A 22,091-nucleotide genomic window follows, 5' to 3' on the forward strand; every position below is an offset into this window, starting at 1 on the left:
TGTGATATTCCCCACTCCAGGTGCTCCCGTGGGGATGCCCGGTGAGGACCCCCCGGTCTACGTACGATGTAGTGACCCGAATGTCATTTGCGAGACCCAGAACATGGTAAGTTCTGTAGCGCCCTCCCGGGAAAACCCTTCCCCTCCAGGTCCCACCCACTATCTGCACCCCTGGTCTCCTGCAGCCTCTTCATTTGAGGTTTTTGCTTAAGTGGTTTCTTTCTAAGATGCTGAAGGGCTACCTTGACATCCTCAGGAGAGCTTTATGAATGAGTTTTCATTTCTTCTGCTAGCAGGTCACTTCCTTGATTGTCTGAATTTCAATTAAAAAAAAAAAAGACATGAAGCAAACTGAATAAAGTGAGTGGTGATTAAGGCACTTATTAATTGCCTTTGTGTAAGGATAACGGCCATAATCATGTTATGATTGGTTAGGAAACTGGGTGGAATCTCCTGCAGAATGTAATTATTAAACTCAATATGAAATCAAGAGGGTAATGACTTTTCTCTTTTGTAGTGACAAAAACAGTGAATTCTGATGAGTACAGAAAATGAAAACCGTGTTGGGGGAGGGGGCCTGGTTCACACCTGCGTTTGCTTCCTGCGGACTTGGGGGACTGGGGTCAGAGCAGAGAGGCAGTAGTGTGGCCGTGATGTGCACCCCCACCCCTGTCTGGCAGGGCCCCAGGGAGCCACAAGACGTGTTCCTGAAGGTGGCCAGTGGTCCCAGCCCGGAGATCAAAGACTTCTTTGTCACCATTTACGCGTGAGTACGTGGGCCCTGGTGGTCTGGAGGGTGGGAGAAGGCAGTGAGGAGGCAGGCTGGGGACTGCTGGTGGCACTGGAAGTGGGCCAGCCCTGGCTGCCTCTAAACTTGTGACGGGGGTGGGGGCCATCAGGCCTTTGGCCACATGAAGTGAGGTTCTCAGACTGGCCGGGGTCTTGCAAGGGTGCCTCTGCTCAGAGCGGCACCACAGCCTAAGGGACACGTTGGGAGCCCAGCCAGGAGAGAAACTCGAGGCTGCTTCTGCCCCAGCACAGTGCCAGGACGGCCCAGGCAGCCCTCGTCCCTGGGGTCCCCTCCCCGAGTCCGAGGGAATGCAGGCGGCGGTCCTGCCCAGGCCCCCCAAGGGGAGGTGGAAGGTGACATCATTTCCTTTGATGCCCGAGGACTGGGTGAAATGACCCCGGTCCCTTTACCTTTTCCTCTAAGTCGTATCTCCCAGCCCTCGAGACGCTTTAAAACTGGTGCAGGCTGGAGGGTTTGGTGCAGCCCGCCGGGAACGGGTGGGTCTCCTGTGCTGAGTGTCCACCCGGCCGAGGGGCAGCACCCAGCCTGCACCTGCTGTGTGGTGGCCACAGACTGTTGTCCTGACGGCCCGTGGGCAGGTGATGCTGAGCCCCATTTACAGCCAAGGGTCAGTGTCCTTGGGCACCAGGCAGCTAATGTGGGCCCCAGGCTCAGGCCCACGTGACCTCCAAGCCCACGTTCTCATCCACGCTGTGCTGCCCACGGACTTTGCTCCAGGCCTGGTTTGGGATTAAGCTGGCCTAGGTGCACATCTGCAGAAGCCCACGTTGCCTGGCCTCCAGAGTATCTGTTCAGGGTCAAAGTCACACAGAGGCTGCAGACCCGCCTGAGAGCTTCCACCTTGGAGGGAAGGTGGCCGAGTGGGTGACGGCGGCTGGACCCCAGCCCGCCCTCCTGGCCGCCTTTTCAGCTTCCTCGGGGCTCCTCCCCGTGGTTGGTGTACTGCCCTCGCCCGACCGTGAGTGACTTCTGCCCGCGCAGGGACCGCTGGCTGGCGACGCCCGTCCAGACTTGGCAGGTCCACCTCCACTCCCTGCAGCGCGTGGATGTCTCCTGTGTCACAGGCCAGCGGACCCGCCTGGCCCTTGTCCTTCGGGGGATGCAGACAGTTAGGAAAGTGAAGGCTTTCAGCTCCCACCCCCAGGAGCTGACGGTATGGCCTTCAGCAGGGGTGCGTGGGGTTGGTTCTTGGGTTTTGCGGGTGTCCCCTGGCCCCTCCCCACCCTTGCCCACCCCGGGGAGGGGGTGGGAGCTGGGCTGCGGCCTGGTGGTCGGTCCTGAAGACTTTGATAGAGTCTTCATTCAGATCCCCTTTATGAGATGTGCACCGTGGGATGAGAGACACGTAAGCCCTGAAGGTGAATTTGTAGTATTGTTGGGAGGTAAATATTAACAGTTACTCTGGAATCAGTGCGGCTGCAACCGTACATCTGGATAACGAGGGTGACGTGGACGCCCTGCCAGCAGGCCGGGGTTCAGAGCTGGGTCTGGCTAAGCTCTCTCTCCTGAGGCCGCTCTGACACTGAGGGGGTCACACTGTGCACAGATGGGGACACAGACTGTGACCCGCAGGCATGGGTGCTGGTGGTGAGGTCCGGTCTGGCCTCAGATCGGGCCTTCTTACCTCTGACCCCATGCAGGCCAGGGGACCTCCCGCCCAGCGCAGGGGTTCCCCTGGGACCCTCTCAGCCCCTGGGCTGCGCGCCCAGGAAACCCCTCGTCTGCGCGCCCAGGAAACCCCTCGTCTGCACGACTCGAGGGGCTGCCTCCCGACCTGCTTCTCCTCTGTTGTTCCTGAAGACGGACCCCAAAGGCGTCTTCGTGCTGCCCCCTCACGGGGTGCAGGACCTGCACGTGGGCGTGAGGCCCCGCAGGGCGGGCAGCCGCTTCGTGCACCTCAACCTGGTCGACGTGGACGCCCACCAGCTGGTGGCCTCGTGGCTCGTGTGCCTCTCCTGCCGCCCACCCCTCATCTCCAAGGTCTGCCGTGAGACGCGCGTGGGCCACGCGGTTCGGGTGGTGTGTCCTGTGACCCGGCCTGCCCAGATCCGGGCCGACGTTTCCTCCTCCCGGCCCCTCTGGCTGGGGGCCTGGGGGGTGGGTGTTTCCTCCTGTACCGTGAGCCCCTCGACCGGGAACTCGGGGGGCTTGTCTGCCGTATTTACTCAGCGTCTGGGGCTCAGGAGCGCAGGGCAGGCTTGGGAAGAAGTGGCTGGAGAAGGATCCCGGGGCCAACTCCTGCCCTCCCCACAGGCCTTTGAGATCACGCTGCCTGCGGGGGCCGGGAAGGGCGCCAACAAGCGCATCACCTATACCAACCCCTACCCCTCCCCGAGGGCCTACCGCCTGCACAGCGACCATCCCCGCCTGCTGCAGTTCAAGGAGGACGCCTTCCAGGTGCGGGGCTGCACAGGGTGGGGGGCCTGGGCACTGCTTCTCCCGGGACCCTGCCTTGGGGGCGTCAGCAGTCCTGGGGGAGAACGGCCTGTGGCCCGAGTGAGGCGCTTGCGGCCCCCAGGGGCACCGTCTGCTGAACTCTGCCTGGGCCTCTGACCCAACACCCAGGCCCCGGCAGAGGCAGCCCTGGGGGCAACCTTCCCTGCAGTGTTGCAACAGTTTCATCCAGACTGCCTGGCACGTTAGGCCTTTATCTCCTGTGACTCTTTCAGGGAAAGTGAGCAGCAGCTCGGGCGACCCGGGTCTGTCCCTCGCTGGAGGGTGTAGTAACGCGTTTCCGGGGCTTTGGGAGGAGTAGCCGGGAGGGCTTTGACAGTGACGCTGGGAAACTTGGTTCAGATCGTGAGTGTATGTTCTGGGGCCTGCGAGCCTGGGGAATGTGTGTACGCCTGTGTGGAAGTGGCTGGAAGAGGGAGAGGGGGGTCGGCAGGGTGGGCGCTAGGACGGCGACGCTTCTTGCCAGGTCGGGGGAGGCGAGACCTACACCATCGGCCTGCGGTTTGCGTCCCGTCAGAAGGCCGGGGAGGAGGAGATTCTGATTTACATCAATGACCACGAAGACAAAAACGAGGAGACGTTTTGCGTGAAGGTCATCTACCAGTAAAGGAGCGGCGGGGGCCGTCCTGCCGCTGTTCGGGGTCAGGCTCCTGTCCCAGAACTCGGCACCGTGGACTGGGCTGAGGGAGGTGGGGGTCGCCGCGCCCCTAGCCGTTTGCGATGCTCCCCCCCAGTCAGGCTGCTGCCAGTACCGACCGCGTAGCAGCCCCACTGGAGTCCTGACCGTGAGCGTGCGCGCCCAGTGAACCCGGGGCCCGTTTCTCTCTGCGGCACACGGGGGATTGTCGCCATCTGTGACGTTAGGATTTACTGTCAGCAAAATGTATTTTCTGAGTCATTTTAAATGATAAAATTATGTTTTTAAACTGAGTTTTATACAAACACTATTATTTGCTATGTAATGTTTTTTATGCTGGTATTATTTCACATCTTTTAAAAACGTTGTACGAAATACTAAATTTTTACACGGTTTCTCTTTTGGCAGTTTTCTTGAGTGTTTTCTGCTGTTTTCACCGTTGTCAGAGTTTTCTGTCTGCAGCATAAGCTTCCTTTTCCCTGGAGGATGACGTTGCTGAGGGACAGTCGGTGGCCCGTGGTTTGTGGCCTCTGGGAGAGGCTGCTTAGTCCTGACCTGAGGGCAGGGCAGCTCTGACCTCTGCTTCTGTTGTCACCTCTCCTGCATTGATTCTGGTCCCCCTGCCTCCCTTTGTAAGGCCCCCGTGAGGACACTGGACTTTCCTGGAAGATCCAGGACGACCGTTCTGTCTCACGATCCTTAACTCCATCCCCTGTACCACGTGAGGTCACCAGTCACGGCGTCCAGGGATCAGGTCAGGCCGGCGGCGAGGGGGCATTGTACCGCCCACCCCCATCCTGTTGGCCAGAACCTAGTCGCTTGGCCACACCCAGCTCCGAGGGGTCTCAGAAACGTTGTCTTTATTCCAGGCAGTCGTGTGTCCAGGTGACTTTGGGGGATGGTATCCCTAGCGGGGGGAGGGGGGAAGGTTTAGCGGGGCAGCCAGTCATCTTTGCCCCAGCGCTGCTGGTGGGGATGGTGAGAAGTGGCCGGACGGGGAGCATCCCAGGGATGGAATCGGCAGGGTAGGTGATGGATTAGGGCTTAGAAACAGAAACTTTACCTTCAGTCTGTTGGAAAGATGGACAGAAAGGAAGCGCGCTGTCCCAGCCCCGGGGTGGTGAGGAGACAGCAGGGTGGTAGCCAGCTGTGCGCATGTGCAGACGGGAGACCAGACTCCCATGGAAAGTGGCCCATGGTGGGGGGTCTCTCTCTGCACCGTGAACCCAGGGGGGCTCCCCGTGATTGAGAGCAGTATGAGCCCCGGGGAAATGAGCGGGCAGGCTCTTTGGAGAGACGGTCAGCAAGGCGGCCAGGGTCAGACGCACCGTAGGCAGGAACGGGGCATCGGCTGCCCCCAGGGAGCCAGATTTAGACCCCAGCCCCGTCAGCGGGGTTACGGACGGCACCTGCACTGGAACTGAGGCCAACCGCCCCACCTCGGGAGGGGCCCCTGCAGCACCCTGCAGCCTCCTGCCCACAAGTCCTCCCCGCCGGGCGTGTGCCCCCAAAGAGCGGCGTGGAGTTGGATTCTGGGGAAGAGAACCGCCTCAGGCCTATCTATCTGCCAGTCTGCAACGTGAGGACCCACCACGGGGCCCGTCTGTCTGTTGTTCGATGCTCCCTGCTGTCTCTTCAAGGGCGACCTCTGCGTTTTGCACGCCTGCCGCGCGCACGGCACAATCTCAGCTCATCCACGCCCCGGGCCAGTCCAGGCCCAGGCCCCGCCACCAGGGACCAGGCCCCGGCGGGGAGTGTGTTTTAGGAAGCAAGGCAGTTCTGGAGCCCAGTTGCTTGCTGTCCTGGGGGCACGCGGTGTGGGGGGGAGGTGGGCAGGGGATGCTTTGCTTTCATCTCCTCCCATTTCCAGATGCTTCCAAGAGCCGGGTAATCTAGGGGCCGCTGCTCTTCCTAGAGGCAGATCCACTGGGGGCGCACTTCACCCACACACAGCGGTGGGACCTCAGCAGCTTCCTTACCCCAAGTCTAGTCTGCAAGGCAGAGACTGCAGTAGGGGCCGTTCAGGCCTTTCTGTAGCTCAGGCCGCCGTCCCCAGCGAGCTGTGCCGAGGGGCCGGCAGCAGCCCTGCCCTGGCTGGAGGTGGGGTCGGGGGCGCCCCTCCCCACTGTGTCCGGGGGGCCCGCAGGCTGCAGGTGCAGGAGCTGGGGGTGGCGGGGCGCTCGAGGAAGCAGCGGCCGGCCTTGGCGAGAGAGAGGCCATCAGCCAGGGATGCCCTTTCTCTGGCCCTCACTCCCTCGTTAGTTCATTCTTTCATCCATCCGACCTTGGCTGTGGGCACTCCTCCGGGCTCTGTTTGTGCAGGAGGTGCGGACACTGTGGTGCCCTGAGACGCACACCTTCCCTGCCCCAGGTCAGGAGCTGACCTCCTGGGGGGCTCAGACGATAAAACGTGGGTACCACATAGACGGTCGGCCGGGCGGTGATAAAGTCTGTGAGGGGAAAGGCAGGAGCAGGGCGTGGAGCCGGCTGATGTCAGAAGGAGGGACTGAGCGGGTGGCGGGTGAGCAGGGAACGGGAAGGGGTGGAGGGGCCGGGGCAGGTCTCGGGCTTGTGGGCTGCAGGCTGATTCTCAGGTGACGCAGGGGTGACGGCGCTGGGCTGGACAGGTGTCTCGCCTCAGGACCAGCAGCGGGGGCCACATTAGTGACCTGCCTTCCCCAGTGGCCACCGCGTCGGCGCCATGGGGGCTGGTGAAGCTGGGCTCAGCTGGGTCGGGGGGCGTGGGGGGCTGTCCACGCTTTTTTAAGTCAGAAAAGCAGATTCTCTACACACGGAGGACCTTTCCCTTTGCCCTTTTTCCCGTCCCCTCCTCCAGACGCCCTCCGCCCGGGGACTGTGCCCTTCTGGTCGCTCTGGCACGCACACCCCTCTGTTCTCGGGCGCCGGTGAGGGTTTGAAGCCCCTCCCAGGAGTGAGAATCGGGCACAAGCTGGGGGCCTGTGCTTGTCCAAATTTATGCCGTTCTGAGCGTTTTTTCCTTCCCTTTCTTTTTCCTTTTTTTTTCTTTTCTCACAAAAAAGAGAGATTTAAAAAATTATATTTATTTATTATTTATTTATCTTGTCTGCGCGGGTCTCAGTTGTGGCACACGGGCTCTTAGTTGCAGCGTGTGGGATCTAGTTCCCCGGCCAGGGATGGAACCCGGGCCCCCTGCACTGGGAGCGCGGAGTCCTACCCACTGGACCCCCAGGGAAGTCCTGAGAGATTTCTTTTGCGATAAATTTTCAGTGTTAAATAAAAGCCATGGCTGTGATCCACCATCTTGGGGCTCTTCTGCTGGGGCCCAAAGCCCAGGTCAAGTTCACGTGCGCTCTGGGTTGCAAAACCCGGGCCTTCTTCCTTCCTTTATGAACCTGAAGTGTCCTGCCCCGACGCGCTAGACGTGGACTAGTATTTTCCTCTAACTTCTGACTTCCTGGTGGTCAGTTCCCTGGCCTAGCTGGCATGTGCAGAAGCGCCAGGTAATTTAACGAGAAAGCGGGGGCCCAGCCCCCTCCTCGGGTGGATCTGCCGTAAGGGCTGGGAGCCGCTGCTTCTCCTGCACAAAGACGCACCATCTTTCAAAGGGAACCTTATCATTTCCATCAAGGGCGTTTTTAGCATTAGTATTTTATTTCTTCCCTTCTGTCCCTCCTCTTCCCACCCCGGCCGAAAGCTGCTTTTAACTAAATGGAGTGAAATGAAAGCCAGATTAGCTGCTTTGCTTTGCTCATGTCTGATAATGATTTAATGCTATGTTTTTATCTACTTAGAAATAAATTAAGGCGCCTTTTAAAACTGTTGCCTCAGGTTGGAAGAGGTTGGGGAAAACAACCGTTCTGTTTCCTTAGCAACTTTTTATCCTCCCAGTGGAGAAGGTTGGGGTGTATGCAGCTGTAACCCCAACAATCTGGACGTAGTGGTTTTAGTTTTATTTTCAGGGACGTGTATTGAGACCTTTACAAAGAAAGAGCAGGAGAGGAGGGGAGCGAGGGAAACAGCCAGTGGCCTCGAGAAGTCGTGCAAGTGCGTCCGTGTCTGGCGTGTCTTGAGCACCGTGGGGTCTCCCTGGTCCCATGTGGGACGCTGCCCTCGAGTCTGGGGGACAGACAATGAATCCAGAGGCCCTTCCTGCTGGTGGAGGGGGCGGAGCTCCACATACAGTCAAAACCTTGTCATCAGGACACGTCTGCTGGCGTGCCACACGGGCCCCCATGGCTCTCCTGATCCCACAGCAAAGCCAGGTCTGAGCTGGTTGTGGGGGGCTGTGCAGGGCCGAAGGAGCCTGCTCTCCGCGTCGGGGAAGGCCCGCCTTGGGGCAGCCAGCCACGTGTCATCGGTGTCACCACACTTCTCCTTGCCTCTCCAAGACTGTTCAGGGGGCCCTGAAAGCCAAGTGCAAGTCAGAGAGTGATCTAGTGTCCCCACAATATCCATGTCCACCGAGAACCTCAGAATGTGACCTTATTTGGGAACAAGGTCTTTGCAGATGTCCTTAAGGTAAGGATCAAGATGCAGTCATATTGGGACCATTAAGGTGGTCCCTAAATCCAGTGAGTGTCCTTTAGGAGACAGAAAAGGACACACAGAGAAGGTCATACAATGGTGGAGGCCACGATTGGGGTGATGCGTCTGCTGGTCGAGGACCACCAAGGATTGCTGGGAGCCACCAGCACCTAGGACAGGGGCCTGGGACCCGTCCTCCCTCAGAGCCGCCCGAAGGACCTCTGGCCTCCAGAGCTGCGGGAGAATATACTTCTGTTGGATTAGGCCACCTGGTCACTTGTGACGGCAGCCCCAGGGGTCTTAAATATCCACGTAACCAGCGAATCAAGATTTCTGGTCCTTGGGAGGGAGGGCCAGGTATAAATCTAATGAGTGACCCGTAGACAGGGCGACCCTTTGCTGTGTGTGGCCGTCCCCCGGGCAGAGGTGGCTTCCCGCAGCAGCGGGGCCGCTCGGAGGAGTCGCGTCAGCCTCGAGTGTCTGTCCTCTCGGTTGTCAGATCCTGAATTGATCTGTGAATCAAGGCTCTAAAGATACATTTCATCGCAAGAATTCAACCTTGAAATAATCACACATCAAAGTGATGAGTCTGTCTCCAAGAGGCAAAGTCACTAAGACGAGTGTTATAACGACACTTAAGGGAAAGGAACGGGCAGAACAGTCTCCTTGCCCCCAAAAGCTGAGTGTGCCCGCGGCTCCGGGGACGCCCAGGTCGGAATGGGTGTGAGGCCGGTGGGAAGGGCCCCGGGCTGCAGGCGACTCTGTCCTTCTAGATCTCTCCCTCTGCAGCTCTTGGGCTTCTCGCGGCCTCCAGCCTTCAGTGGGTGAGGCGGAGGCAGGAATCCTGCAGAGGCCGCGGGCCCTGAACTCTCTCTCGGCTCGTCCGCCCTCTCCCTCACCTTGGCTGGGCAGTGGGTATGGGCAGAACGGATCCAGACGGGCCTGAATCCTGGCTCAGCCGTGGCCTGCAGCTGTGGCCACTCTGGGGGTGCCTTCTTCTCCTGTGTGAGGTGGGGTCCTCAGTCTCTGTGTGAAGTAGGGTCCTCAGTGTCCTGTGTGAGGTGGGGTCTAGGAGCTCCTACCACTTAGAATCTTCTTAGGATCTGGGTTTCATGGCGGGGGGGGCGGAGCTCAGGTCTAGTGCGATGGCCTCAGGACTGTTCCCAAGCATCGTCCGCATCCCACCAGGCGGCTCTGAGTGCAGTGCCCCCCTTGGGAGCCGTTTTTCCTTCCACCCTGACTGCGGGCCTGGCTGGGTGACATGCTTTGGCTGTGGCCTGGGGGCGCAGGTTCCGTGGCTGTGTCCCAGATGGGCTGCTCTCTCCCTGGGCCCCAGGCTTGGCTGCAGGGAGGGGAGGGGAGGAGGGTGGCTCCTCTCGCAGCTGGCGGCCTCCTAGTAGCCTGTTACACTTTGTTCAGATGTGCTTTAGAAGTATGGATTTGAAATGTCTGGTCCTTTTTGAACCCAATATAAACTTTGATCCTTTCTTCCACTTGCCTGGTTAGTGTTGGACTCCAGCTCTGGCAGCTGAATGGCGGGGCTCCGAAACGTGATCTCATGAGTCCCTGGAGACACCAGTGCTCCTGCCTGGGTGCCCCGTGCGCTCTCAGGACCCTCCTGTTCCAGATTCCAGATCACCCCTTCTCACACATCCAGGCCAAAGAAAGTGAAGGCGGGTTCTTGTGTGTGTAGTTGTCATCGTCCGTGTCTCCCTGAGCTGCGCAGCGCTGGGCAGGGCTCGTGGCTTCTCTAGGAGGTCATGAGGGCACAAGACACACCATGGGGATGACTGACCCACACCCTGACCTCGCAGCCCACTGGCCTATGTGGCCCCAGTCATTGCTGCCTCCCCACCTGGGTTAGTCACCTGTCCCAACAAGCACCACAGATGGGGGCTTAGACAACAGAAATCAGTTCTCTCCAGAAGGCTGGGAGGCCAAGATCAAGGTTTCGGCCAGTTGGTTTCTCCTGAGGCCTCTCCCCTTGTCTTGTGAACGTCTTCTCCCTGCGTCTTCCCACTGTCTGCCTTTGTGTTTATCTATGGCATGATTTTCTCTTCTTGTAGGGACATGAGTCCTGTTGGATTAGGACCCACCCTTATGGCCTCACTTTACTTAACCACCTCTAAGACCCCATCTCCAAATACAGTCGCACTCGGAGGTCCTGAGGGTTAGGACCTCAACAGATGAGTTTGGGGGATGTGACTCAGCCCCTGACACGACCTCTGGCTGCCACCCTCATGCTTACCCTCCTGCCCGCTCTGCGTCTTGCCCCCTTCCTTTGCCTCCTGTTCTCACAGCCCCTTCCTTTCATTACTGCCATACCCTGAGACCCCTGGCCGTCACAACTGCTGGGCGGAGGCCCACTCTGTCGGGCCCGCAGGCAGCGGAACAGGGAGACAGGCTCTCAGCCATGCGCGGCGTCTGTCCTTGGATCTGTGGCTCTAACCCTCAAGTAGGCCTCAGGCAAGTGGCCCTACCACACCTTCCTGGTCTGTCTCTTCTTCAGGCTTCCAGAGAGCGGCCCACCCCTGCTCCTTTCTTCTCAGACCGCCCAGCGCCCACCCTCAGAGTCAGCTGCTAACCTTGCCTCACCCTTCATGGAGGAAAGAGGAGTCACCAGACCAGAACCTTCCTGTGGTCCCACCGTGATCTGTGACCCGGCTGTGCCCGAGGCGGCTGCCATCTCGCCTGCCCTGACAGAGGACCAGGTGTCCTGGCCCCCACGGGGGCCCGAATCCCACCCCTCTAACTCCCGAGGGCCTCACTCCTGCCCTTCTGTCTTTCCTGGAACCCTCCGCATACAGTCATTCTCGATCACCCATCTTAAAAAGAAAAGCCATTTCTTCCTCCATTCTCCCCTCTCACTACCACCTGCTCTGCTCCTCTGGATAGAAAATCTTGCCAGCGTTGTCTGTGGCCAGTGTCTGAAGCCTGCCCCCATCCCCCCGCCATCATTCTCTCTCCTGCCCCACGGAGACCTCGCTTTCAAGCTTACCTATGGCCCCTGTGAAGCCAGGTCCATGGTCACTGTCTGTCCTCTTTGCTCTGGCTACCTGGCACCGCGGCTCCCCTGCCTGGTCTCCCGGAGTGGGGGGGGCCACATTCTCCTGCTTTTCCTCCAGCCTCTGCCCCTTCCTCAGCCCGGCCTTTGACTGCCACCTGTCCTCAGCCCCTCTGTCCTGGTGGCCACCTCCTGTCCCCTGATTCTAAACAGCGTGGCCACGTCTGTCACCCCTCACACCCGTACTGTGGCCCTGACATTTTCCAGCACCGCCTCGGGCTGCTGTCTGGGCGGTTCCCAAACCTGCTGCTCCTCTGTAGATGGTTCCCAAACTCTGCTCGCTTGGGGTGGCCCCCGTTTCCTGCCAGAGCTTCCACTCACCTAGAGGTACCGTACATTCAAGGCCATTCCCCTGTGATGGGAATCTAGGTGTTCCCAATTTTCCTATAGTAAAATGCTGCGATCAGTAAGCTTGTACGTGTACTTTCATGTTCTCCTGTGAATGTTCTGTGGGATTGAACCTACTATTGGATTTACCGGGTCCCCTGAAAAGTGAAACATCTTTTCCTTTTTATTTATTTTATTTTTTCTAAAGGATTAGAAATCACAGCGTTGATTATTTATTTAATTAATTTGGCCGAGCCGGGTCTTAGTTGCCACATGCGGGATCTTTTGGTTCCAGCATGCGGAATCTCTAGTTGAGGCATGTGGGATCTACTGCCCTGACCAGGGACTGAACCCAGGCCCCCTGCATTGGGAGGGCGGAGTCTTAGCCACTGGACCACTAGCATTTAATAATAGTAATGTTCCCAAACAAAGATGTTTGCTGTTGTTCCCAGCAAAAATGTTTCGACTGCATTCTACCATGGGTCGAAAACTGTTTGTGGGCTATTTGGAAAACATTACTTAATGTTTTCCTTAATTAGAATCAATTACAAGACCCTAGTAAAGAAATAAGTCCAAACATGAGATTCTAAGACCTCACACTGTGAAAACATCTTTTCGCTTTTAAAGTTAAATGTGTACTTTGTAAAACGATTCAAACAATACCGAAGAGTATAAAATAAAAATTTAAACATTCTCTCTTCCCCCCACAGCTTCCAGTAACACTTCCCAGAGCACACTACTGTTTCTCTTGGATCCTTCTAGAATATGTTTATGCGTTTTAGTGCAGAAATGGGTGCACTTGTATTTGCACATGGGATAACATTCTTTTTGCTCACTTAATTCTGTATCCTAGCGATCTTTTCAAAATGTGACATACAGATCTTGCTGAGTCGTTTGTATTGACTTATTGCTAATGTCTTACCATATATGTTTATAGTTTTTGTTTTAAAATATACATTCAGAAGAGTATCTATGACTTAAATATGGTTTAAAGAATAATGCTACAGTGAATACTTATGAAACCACCACATAGAGAAATGGTATCTTTAAAAAAATGTTTCATTTTAAAACTCTAGGCTGGTCTCAAAAAAGAACACAGCTGCCTTTTGTGCATTGATCTATAACTGGCGACATGGCTAAACTCGTTTATTAATTTTAATACTTTGGCTGTAGGGTTATGTTAGGGTGGCCGTGTGAATACTCATATCATCTGTGAGCGTGACAGCCTTCTTTCTCCCTGTCCAATCCTTATCTCTTTTTTTATTTCTCTTGCTTGTCCAAATGCACTGGACGAGGCTTTCTAGAAAAATATTCCATAGGAATGGGTGTAGTGCACATCCTTGTTTTGTTCCTGATTTTAAAGAAGGTGCTGTCAGTGTGTCACCATCAACATGAACTTGTGTAACCACAGTGCCCTGTCTGAGGAACACCCTGTAGAACCAGGGTTCCATGGAGGTAACTTTGGAAACCGCTTCTCTGCAGGGTTTTGGAATTGAGGAGTCCGGATTTTATCCTTTACTGGTGATGGAGGCGGGCTCATACTTCTGTACTAGATTGCCCTGTTAAAGTTCAGATGTAACTTTATGAGTCCTGATCGACCACTTCTCACAGTAGTGAGACTCTTGGCCCTGGGCACAGCTCCCACCATGGCCAACTTCACCAGGAAGCGCCCTCGCTTGGGAATGTCACTGGGTCTCACTGGTCCCAGCCATGTGTGGACAGTGGGGTTAATCCCCCTTGAGCATTAGCTGTGCTCAGTTCCCCTCTCACACCATGAACAAAAAAAAGGCCTCTAGCATCTTTTTTAAAAAAATTTTATAAATTTATTTATTTATGGCTGCGTTGGGTCTTCGTTGCTGCGCGTGGGCTTTTCTCTAGTTGCGGCGAGCGGGGGCTTCTCTTTGTTGTGGTGTGCAGGCTTCTCATCGCGGTGGCTTCTCTTGTTGCAGAGCACGGGCTCTAGGCACGCAGTCTTCAGTAGTTGTGGCAAGTGGGCTCAGTAGTTGTGGCTCGCAGGCTCTAGAGCGCAGGCTCAGTAGTTGTGGCTGAAGTGCTTCGTTGCTCCGCAGCATGTGGGATCTTCCCGGACCAGGGCTTGAGCCTGTGTCCCCTGCAATGGCAGGTGGGTTATTAACCACTGCACCACCAGGGAAGCCCAGGCCTCTAGCATCTTGAGGGGTATTGGCCTCAGGTGAGTCAGCCCAGCTGGAGGCAGATGGCCCCACTCAACATGCCAAGATGGGCGTTGAGAAATAGGCTTCCTGAGTCTTGTAGCCCAGACCTCAGGGCCTTTGCAGGAAGGAAGCACAAAGTAAATACGTGAAGAGGGGTTTGCTGACCTGCTAAGCTGGTCTCTGCAGAGGGTCTGGGAAAGCATGATTCACCTCTTATGACCCATCGTGCTGTGCATCCCATGCGTGGAGTGATAATGGAAATGACCCAAGAGACCCACAGGGAAGCAGCAGCGTCACACCCTCGGTCATGCTGTATCCCGCTGTCAGGAGCCCCAGGATGAGCCCCTGGGGAATGTTGCCACACCCCGTCCTTTCTGAGACTGTGAGCTACTAATTGAGGCTCTCACCAAAGGAGAGACTGGCTCGGGTCAACGATTTAAGCAAACCTCAGGCTTGGATTTATTGCAGCTATTACCCCTTCATGTAGGTAAGCTCAGGGATCAATTATTTTGGATCAAATTTTTGGTTCAATTTTTTTTAAAGGAAGAGATGCATATCTGTTTTTTTTTTTTAACATCTTTATTGGAGTATAATTGCTTCACAATGGTGTGCTAGTTTCTGCTCTATAACAAAGTGAATCAGCCATACATACACATATATCCCCATATCTCCTCCCTCTTGCGTCTCTCTCCCACCCTCCCTATCCCACCCCTCTAAGTGGTCACAAAGCACCGAGCTGATCTCCCTGTGCTATGAGGCTGCTTCCCACTAGCTATCTATTTTACATTTGGTAGTGTATATATGTCCATGCCACTCTCTCACTTTGTCCCAGCTTACCCTTCCCACTCCCCATGTCCTCAAGTCCATTCTCTACGTCTGCGTCTTTATTCCTGTCCTGCCTCTAGGTTCTTTAGAACCATTTTTTTTTTTTTAGATTCCATATATATGTGTTAGCACACGGTATTTGTTTTTCTCTTTCTGACTTAACTTCACTCTGTATGACAGACTCTAGGTCCATCCACCTCACTACAAATAACTCAATTTCGTTTCTTTTTATGGCTGAGTAATATTCCATTGTATATATGTGCCACATCTTCTTTATCCATTCATCTGTCAATGGACACTTAGGTTGCTTCCATGTCCTGGCTATTGTAAATAGAGCTGCAATGAATATTGTGGTACATGACTCTTTTTGAATTATGGTTTTCTTTTTTTCTTTTTTTTTTTTTTAAACATCTTTATTGGAGCATAATTGCTTTACAATGGTATGTTAGTTTCAGCTTCACAACAAAATGAATCAGTTATATATATACATATGTTCCCATATCTCTTCCCGCTTGCGTCACCCTCCCTCCCACCCTCCCTATCCCACCCCTCCAGGCGGTCACACAGCACCGAGCTGATCTCCCTGTGCTATGCGGCTGCTTCCCACTAGCTATCTACCTTACGTTTGGTAGAGTATACATGTCCATGCCTCTTTATTGCTTTGTCACCGTTTACCCTTCCCCCTCCCCATAGCCTCAAGTCCATTCTCTAGTAAGTCTGTGTCTTTATTCCTGTTTCACCCCTAGGTTTTTCATGACATTATTTTTTTCTTAAATTCCATATATATGTGTTAGCATACGGTATTTGTCTCTCTCATTCTGACTTACTTCACTCTGTATGACAGACTCTAGGTCTATCCACCTCATTACAAATAGCTCAATTTCGTCTCTTTTTATGGCTGAGTAATACTCCATTGTATATATGTGCCACATCTTCTTTATCCATTCATCAGATGATGGACACTTAGGTTGTTTCCATCTCTGGGCTATTGTAAATAGAGCTGCAATGAACATTTTGGTACGTGATTCTTTTTGAATTATGGTTTTCTCAGGGTATATGCCCAGTAGTGGGATTGCTGGGTCATATGGTAGTTCTATTTGTAGCTTTTTAAGGAAGCTCCATACTGTTCTCCACAGTGGCTGTATCAATTTACATTCCCACCAACAGTGTAAGAGGGTTCCCTTTTCTCCACACCCTCTCCAGCATTTATTGTTTCTAGATTTTTTGATGATGGCCATTCTGACTGGTGTGAGATGATATCTCATTGTAGTTTTGATTTGCATTTCTCTAATGATTAGTGATGTTGAGCATTCTTTCATGTGTTTGTTGGCACTCTGTATATCTTCTTTGGAGAAATGTCTATTTAGGTCTTCTGCCCATTTTTGGATTGGGTTGTTTGTTCTTTTGTTATTAAGCTGCATGAGCTGCTTATAAATTTTGGAGATTAATCCTTTGTCAGTTGCTTCATTTGCAAATATTTTCTCCCATTCTGAGGGTTGTCTTTTGGTCTTCTTTATGGTTTCCTTTGCTGCGCAAAAGCTTTTAAGTTTCATTAGGTCCCATTTGTTTACTTTTGTTTTTATTTCCATTTCTCTAGGAGGTGGGTCAAAAAGGATCTTGCTGTGATTTATGTCATAGAGTGTTCTGCCTATGTTTTCCTCTAAGAGTTTGATAGTTTCTGGCCTTACATTTAGGTCTTTAATCCATTTTGAGCTTATTTTTGTGTATGGTGTTAGGGAGTGATCTAATCTCATACTTTTACATGTAGCTGTCCAGTTTTCCAAGCACCACTTATTGAAGAGGCTGTCCTTTCTCCACTGTACATTTCTGCCTCCTTTGTCAAAGATAAGGTGACCATATGTGCGTGGGTTTATCTCTGGGCTTTCTATCCTGTTCCATTGATCTGTATTTCTGTTTTTGTGCCAGTACCATACTGTCTTGATTACTGTAGCTTTGTAGTATAGTCTGAAGTCAGGAAGCCTGATTCCTCCAGCTCCATTTTTCGTTCTCAAAATTGCTTTGGCTATTCGGGGTCTTTTGTGTTTCCATACAAATTGTGAGATTTTTTGTTCTAGTTCTGTGAAAAATGCCAGTGGTAGTTTCATAGGGATTGCATTGAATCTGTAGATTGCTTTGGGTAGTAGAGTCATTTTCACAATGTTGATTCTTCCAATCCAAGAACATGGTATATCTCTCCATCTATTTGTATCATTTTTAATTTCTTTCATCAGTGTCTTATAATTTTCTGCATACAGGTCTTTTGTCTCCTTAGGTAGGTTTATTCCTAGGTATTTTATTCTTTTTGTTGCAATGGTAAATGGGAGTGTTTTCTTGATTTCACTTTCAGATTTTTCATCCTTAGTGTATAGGAATGCCAGAGATTTCTGTGCATTAATTTTGTATCCTGCTACTTTACCAAATTCATTGATTAGCTCTAGTAGTTTTCTGGTAGCATCTTTAGGGTTCTGTATGTATAGTATCATGTCATCTGCAAACAGTGACAGCTTTACTTCTTCTTTTCCGATTTGGATTCCTTTTATTTCCTTTTCTTCTCTGATTGCTGTGGCTAAAACTTCCAAAACTATGTTGAATAAGAGTGGTGAGAGTGGGCAACCTTGTCTTGTTCCTGATCTTCGTGGAAATGCTTTCAGTTTTTCACCATTGAGGACGATGTTGGCTGTGGGTTTGTCATATATGGCCTTTATTATGTTGAGGAAAGTTCCCTCTATGCCTACTTTCTGCAGGGTTTTTATCATAAATGGGTGTTGAATTTTGTCAAAAGCTTTCTCTGCATCTATTGAGATGATCATATGGTTTTTATCCTTCAGTTTGTTAATATGGTTTATCACATTGATAGATTTGCGTATATTGAAGAATCCTTGCATTCCTGGAATAAACCCCACTTGATCATGGTGTATGATCCGTTTAATGTGCTGTTGGATTCTGTTTGCTAGTATTTTGTTGAGGATCTTTGCATCTATGTTCATCAGTGATATTGGCCTGTAGTTTTCTTTCTTTGTGACATCCTTGTCTGGTTTTGGTATCAGGGTGATGGTGGCCTCGTAGAATGAGTTGGAGAGTGTTCCTCCCTCTGCTATATTTTGGAAGAGTCTGAGAAGGATAGGTGATAGCTCTTCTCTAAATGTTTGATAGAATTCGCCTGTGAAGCCATCTGGTCCTGGGCTTTTGCTTGTTGGAAGATTTTTAATCACAGTTTCAATTTCAGTGCTTGTGATTGGTCTGTTCATATTTTCTATTTCTTCCTGATTCAGTCTTGGCAGGTTGTGCCTTTCTAAGAATTTGTCCATTTCTTCCAGGTTGTCCATTTTATTGGCATAGAGTTGCTTGTAGTAATCTCTCATGATCTTTTGTATTTCTGCAGTGTCAGTCGTTACTTCTTCTTTTTCATTTCTAATTCTATTGATTTGAGTCTTCTCCCTTTTTTTCTTGATGAGTCTGGCTAATGGTTTATCAATTTTGTTTATCCTTTCAAAGAACCAGCTTTTAGTTTTATTGATCTTTGCTATCGTTTCCTTCATTTCTTTTTCATTTATTTCTGATCTGATTTTTATGATTTCTTTCCTCCTGCTAACTTTGGGGTTTTTTTGTTCTTCTTTCTCTAATTGCTTTAGGTGCAAGGTTAGGTTGTTTATTCGAGATGTTTCCTGTTTCTTAAGGTAAGATTGTATTGCTATAAACTTCCCTCTTAGAACTGCTTTTGCTGCATCCCATAGATTTTGAGTCGTCGTGTCTCCATTGTCATTTGTTTCTAGGTATTTTTTGATTTCCCCTTTGATTTCTTCAGTGATCACTTCGTTATTAAGTAGTGTATTGTTTAGCCTCCATGTGTTTGTATTTTTTACAGATCTTCTCCTGTGATTGATATCGAGTCTCATAGCATTGTGGTCGGAAAAGATACTTGATACAATTTCAATTTTCTTAAATTTACCAAGGCTTGATTTGTGACCCAAGATATGATCTATCCTGGAGAATGTTCCATGAGCACTTGAGAAAAATGTGTATTCTGTTGTTTTTGGATGGAATGTCCTATAAATATCAATTAACTCCATCTCATTTAATGTATCATTTAAAGCTTGTGTTTCCTTATTTATTTTCATTTTGGATGATCTGTCCATTGGTGAAAGTGGGGTGTTAAAGTCCCCTACTATGAATGTGTTACTGTCGATTTCCCCTTTTATGGTTGTCAGTATTTGCCTTATGTATTGAGGTGCACCTATGTTGGGTGCATAAATATTTACAATTGTTATATCTTCCTCTTGGATCGATCCCTTGATCATTATGTAGTGTCCTTCTTTGTCTCTTCTAATAGTCTTTGTTTTAAAGTCTATTTTGTCTGATATGAGAATTGCTACTCCAGCTTTCTTTTGGTTTCCATTTGCATGAAATACCTTTTTCCATCCCCTTACTTTCAGTCTGTATGTGTCTCTAGGTCTGAAGTGGGTCTCTTGTAGACAGCAAATATATGGGTCTTGTTTTTGTATCCATTCAGCCAATCTGTGTCTTTTGGTGGGAGCATTTAGTCCATTTACATTTAAGGTAATTATCGATATGTGTGTTCCCATTCCCATTTTCTTAATTGTTTTGGGTTTGTTATTGTAGGTCTTTTCCTTCTTTTGTGTTTCTTGCCTAGAGAAGTTCCTTTAGCAGTTGTTGTAGAGCTGGTTTGGTGGTGCTGAACTCTCTCAGCTTTTGCTTGTCTCTAAAGGTTTTAATTTCTCCATCAAATCTGAATGAGATCCTTGCTGGGTAGAGTAATCTTGGTTGCAGGTTTTTCTCCTTCAACACTTTCAATATGTCCTGCCACTCCCTTCTGGCTTGCAGAGTTTCTGCTGAAAGATCAGCTGTTAACCTTATGGGGATTCCCTTGTGTGTTATTTGTTGTTTTTCCCTTGCTGCTTTTAATATGTTTTCTTTGTATTTAATTTTTGACAGTTTGATTAATATGTGTCTTGGCGTATTTCTCCTTGGATTTATCCTGTATGGGACTCTCTGTGCTTCCTGGACTTGATTAACTATTTCCTTTCCCATATTAGGGAAGTTTTCAACTATAATCTCTTCAAATATTTTCTCAGTCCCTTTCTTTTTCTCTTCTTCTTCTGGAACCCCTATAATTCGAATGTTGGTACGTTTAATGTTGTCCCAGAGGTCTCTGAGACTGTCCTCAGTTCTTTTCATTCTTTTTTCTTTATTCTGCTCTGCAGTAGTTATTTCCACTATTTTATCTTCCAGGTCACTTATCCGTTCTTCTGCCTCAGTTATTCTGCTATTGATCCCATCTAGAGTACTTTTAATTTCATTTATTGTGTTGTTCATCGTTGCTTGTTTCATCTTTAGTTCTTCTAGGTCCTTGTTAACTGATTCTTGCATTTTGTCCATTCTATCTCCAAGATTTCGGATCAACCTTACTATCATTATTCTGAATTCTTTTTCAGGTAGACTGCCTATTTCCTCTTCATTTGTTAGGTCTGATGGGTTTTTATCTTGCTCCTTCATCTGCGGTGTGTTTTTCTGTCTTTTCATTTTGCTTATCTTACTGTGTTTAGGGTCTCCTTTTTTGCAGGCTGAAGGTTCGTAGTTCCTGTTGTTTTTTGTGTCTGTCCCCAGTGGCTAAGGTTGGTTCAGTGGGTTGTGTAGGCTTCCTGGTGGAGGGTACTAGTACCTGTGTTCTGGTGGATGAGGCTAGATCTTGTCTTTCTGGTGGGCAGGTCCACGTCTGGTGGTGTGTTTTGGGGTGTCTGTAGACTTATTATGATTTTGGGCCGCCTCTCTGCTAATGGGTGGGGTTGTGTTCCTGTCTTGCTAGTTGTTTGGTATAGGATGTCCAGCACTGTAGCTTGCTGGTCGTTGAGTGAAGCTGGGTGCTGGCGTTGAGATGGAGATCTCTCGGAAATTTTTGCTGTTTGATATTATGTGCAGCTGGGAGGTCTCTTGTGGATTAGTGTCCTGAAGTTGGCTCTCCCACCTCAGAGGCACAGCACTGACTCCTGGCTGCAGCACCAAGAGCCTTTCATTCACAGGGCTCCTTAATTTGGGATGATTGGTTGTCTATTCAGGTATTCCACAGATGCAGGGTATATCAAGTTGATTGTGGAGCTTTAATCCGCTGCTTCTGAGGCTGCTGGGAGAGATTTCCCTTTCTCTTCTTTGTTCTCACAGTTCCCAGGGGCTCAGCTTTGGATTTGGCCCTGCCTCTGCGTGTAGGTCGCCGGAGGGCGTCTGTTCTTTGCTCAGACAGGACGGGGTTAAAGGAGCCGCTGATTCGGAGGCTCTGGCTCACTCAGGCCCGGGGGTAGGGAGGGGCACGGAGTGTGGGGCGGGCCTGCGGCGGCAGAGGCCGGCGAGACGTTGCAGCCTGAGGCGCGCCTGTGCGTTCTCCCGGGGGAGTTGTCCCTGGATCCCGGGACCCTGGCAGTGGCGGGCTGCACAGGCTCCCCGGAAGGGCGTGTGGCTAGTGACCTGTGTTCGCACACAGGCCTCCCGGTGGCGGCAGCAGCGGCCCTAGCGTCTCATGTCTGTCTCTGGGCTCCGCACTTTTAGCCGCGGCTCGCGCCCGTCCCTGGAGCTCTCTCAAGCAGCCTTCTTAATCCCCTCTCCTCGTGCACCAGGAAACAAAGAGGGACGTAAAAGTCTCTTGCCTCTTCGGCAGTTCCAGACTTCTCCCCGGACTCTCTCCCGGCCAGCCGCGGTGCACTAACGCCCTGCAGGCTGTGTTCACGCCGCCAACCTCAGTCCTCTCCCGGCGCTCCGACAAAAGCCGGAGTCTCAGCTCCCAGTCCCGCCCGCCCCGGCGGGCGAGCAGACAAGCCTTTCGGCTGGCGAGTTCCGGTCGGCCGGATCCTCTGCGCTGGAATCTGTCCGCTTTGCCCTCCGCACCCCTGTTGCTGTGCTCTCCTCCGCGGCTCCCAAGCTCCCCCACTCCGCCTCCCGAAGCCTCCACCCGCGAAGGGGCTTCCTAGTGTGTGGACACTTTTCCTCCTTCACAGCTCTCTCCCGCTGGTGCAGGACCCGTCCCTATCCTTTTGTCTCTGTTTAGTTTTTTCTTTTGCCCTACCCAGGTACGTGGGGGGTTTCTTGCCTTTTGGGAGGTCTGAGGTCTTCTGCCAGCGTTCAGTAGATGCTCTGTAGGAGTTGTTCCACGCGTAGATGTATTTCTGGTGTATCTGTGGGGAGGAACGTGATCTCCGCGTCTTACTCTTCCGCCATCTTCTCTTCTGAATTATGGTTTTCTTAGGGTACATGCCCAGTAGTGGGGTTGCTAGGTCGTATGGTAGT

General features: G+C 51.6%; 1 protein-coding gene across 14 annotated transcripts in view; it reads left to right on the forward strand.

Annotated features, from left to right (window-relative positions):
* Positions 1-4,287, forward strand: part of NPHP4 (nephrocystin 4) — a 137,268-nt gene extending 132,981 nt beyond the window's left edge. For 9 of the 14 annotated variants that reach the window (XM_060283853.2, XM_060283850.1, XM_060283861.1 and 6 more), the window contains 5 exons: positions 21-106; positions 681-766; positions 1,793-1,964; positions 2,612-3,208; positions 3,732-4,287. In XM_060283853.2, coding sequence (XP_060139836.1) covers positions 21-106; positions 681-766; positions 1,793-1,964; positions 2,612-3,208; positions 3,732-3,872 — 1,082 coding nt within the window. In that variant the 3' untranslated portion in view covers positions 3,873-4,287. Of the gene's footprint in view, positions 1-20; positions 107-680; positions 767-1,792; positions 1,965-2,451; positions 3,209-3,731 lie in introns of those variants that run through there. The other 5 variants (XM_030880399.2, XM_030880406.2, XM_060283873.1 and 2 more) reach the window with 4 other exon arrangements.
* The last annotated feature ends 17,804 nt before the right edge of the window (positions 4,288-22,091 follow it).

Source organism: Globicephala melas, chromosome 1, assembly GCF_963455315.2.
Source record: "Globicephala melas chromosome 1, mGloMel1.2, whole genome shotgun sequence".
In the NCBI taxonomy this organism is placed as follows: Eukaryota; Metazoa; Chordata; class Mammalia; order Artiodactyla; family Delphinidae; genus Globicephala; species Globicephala melas.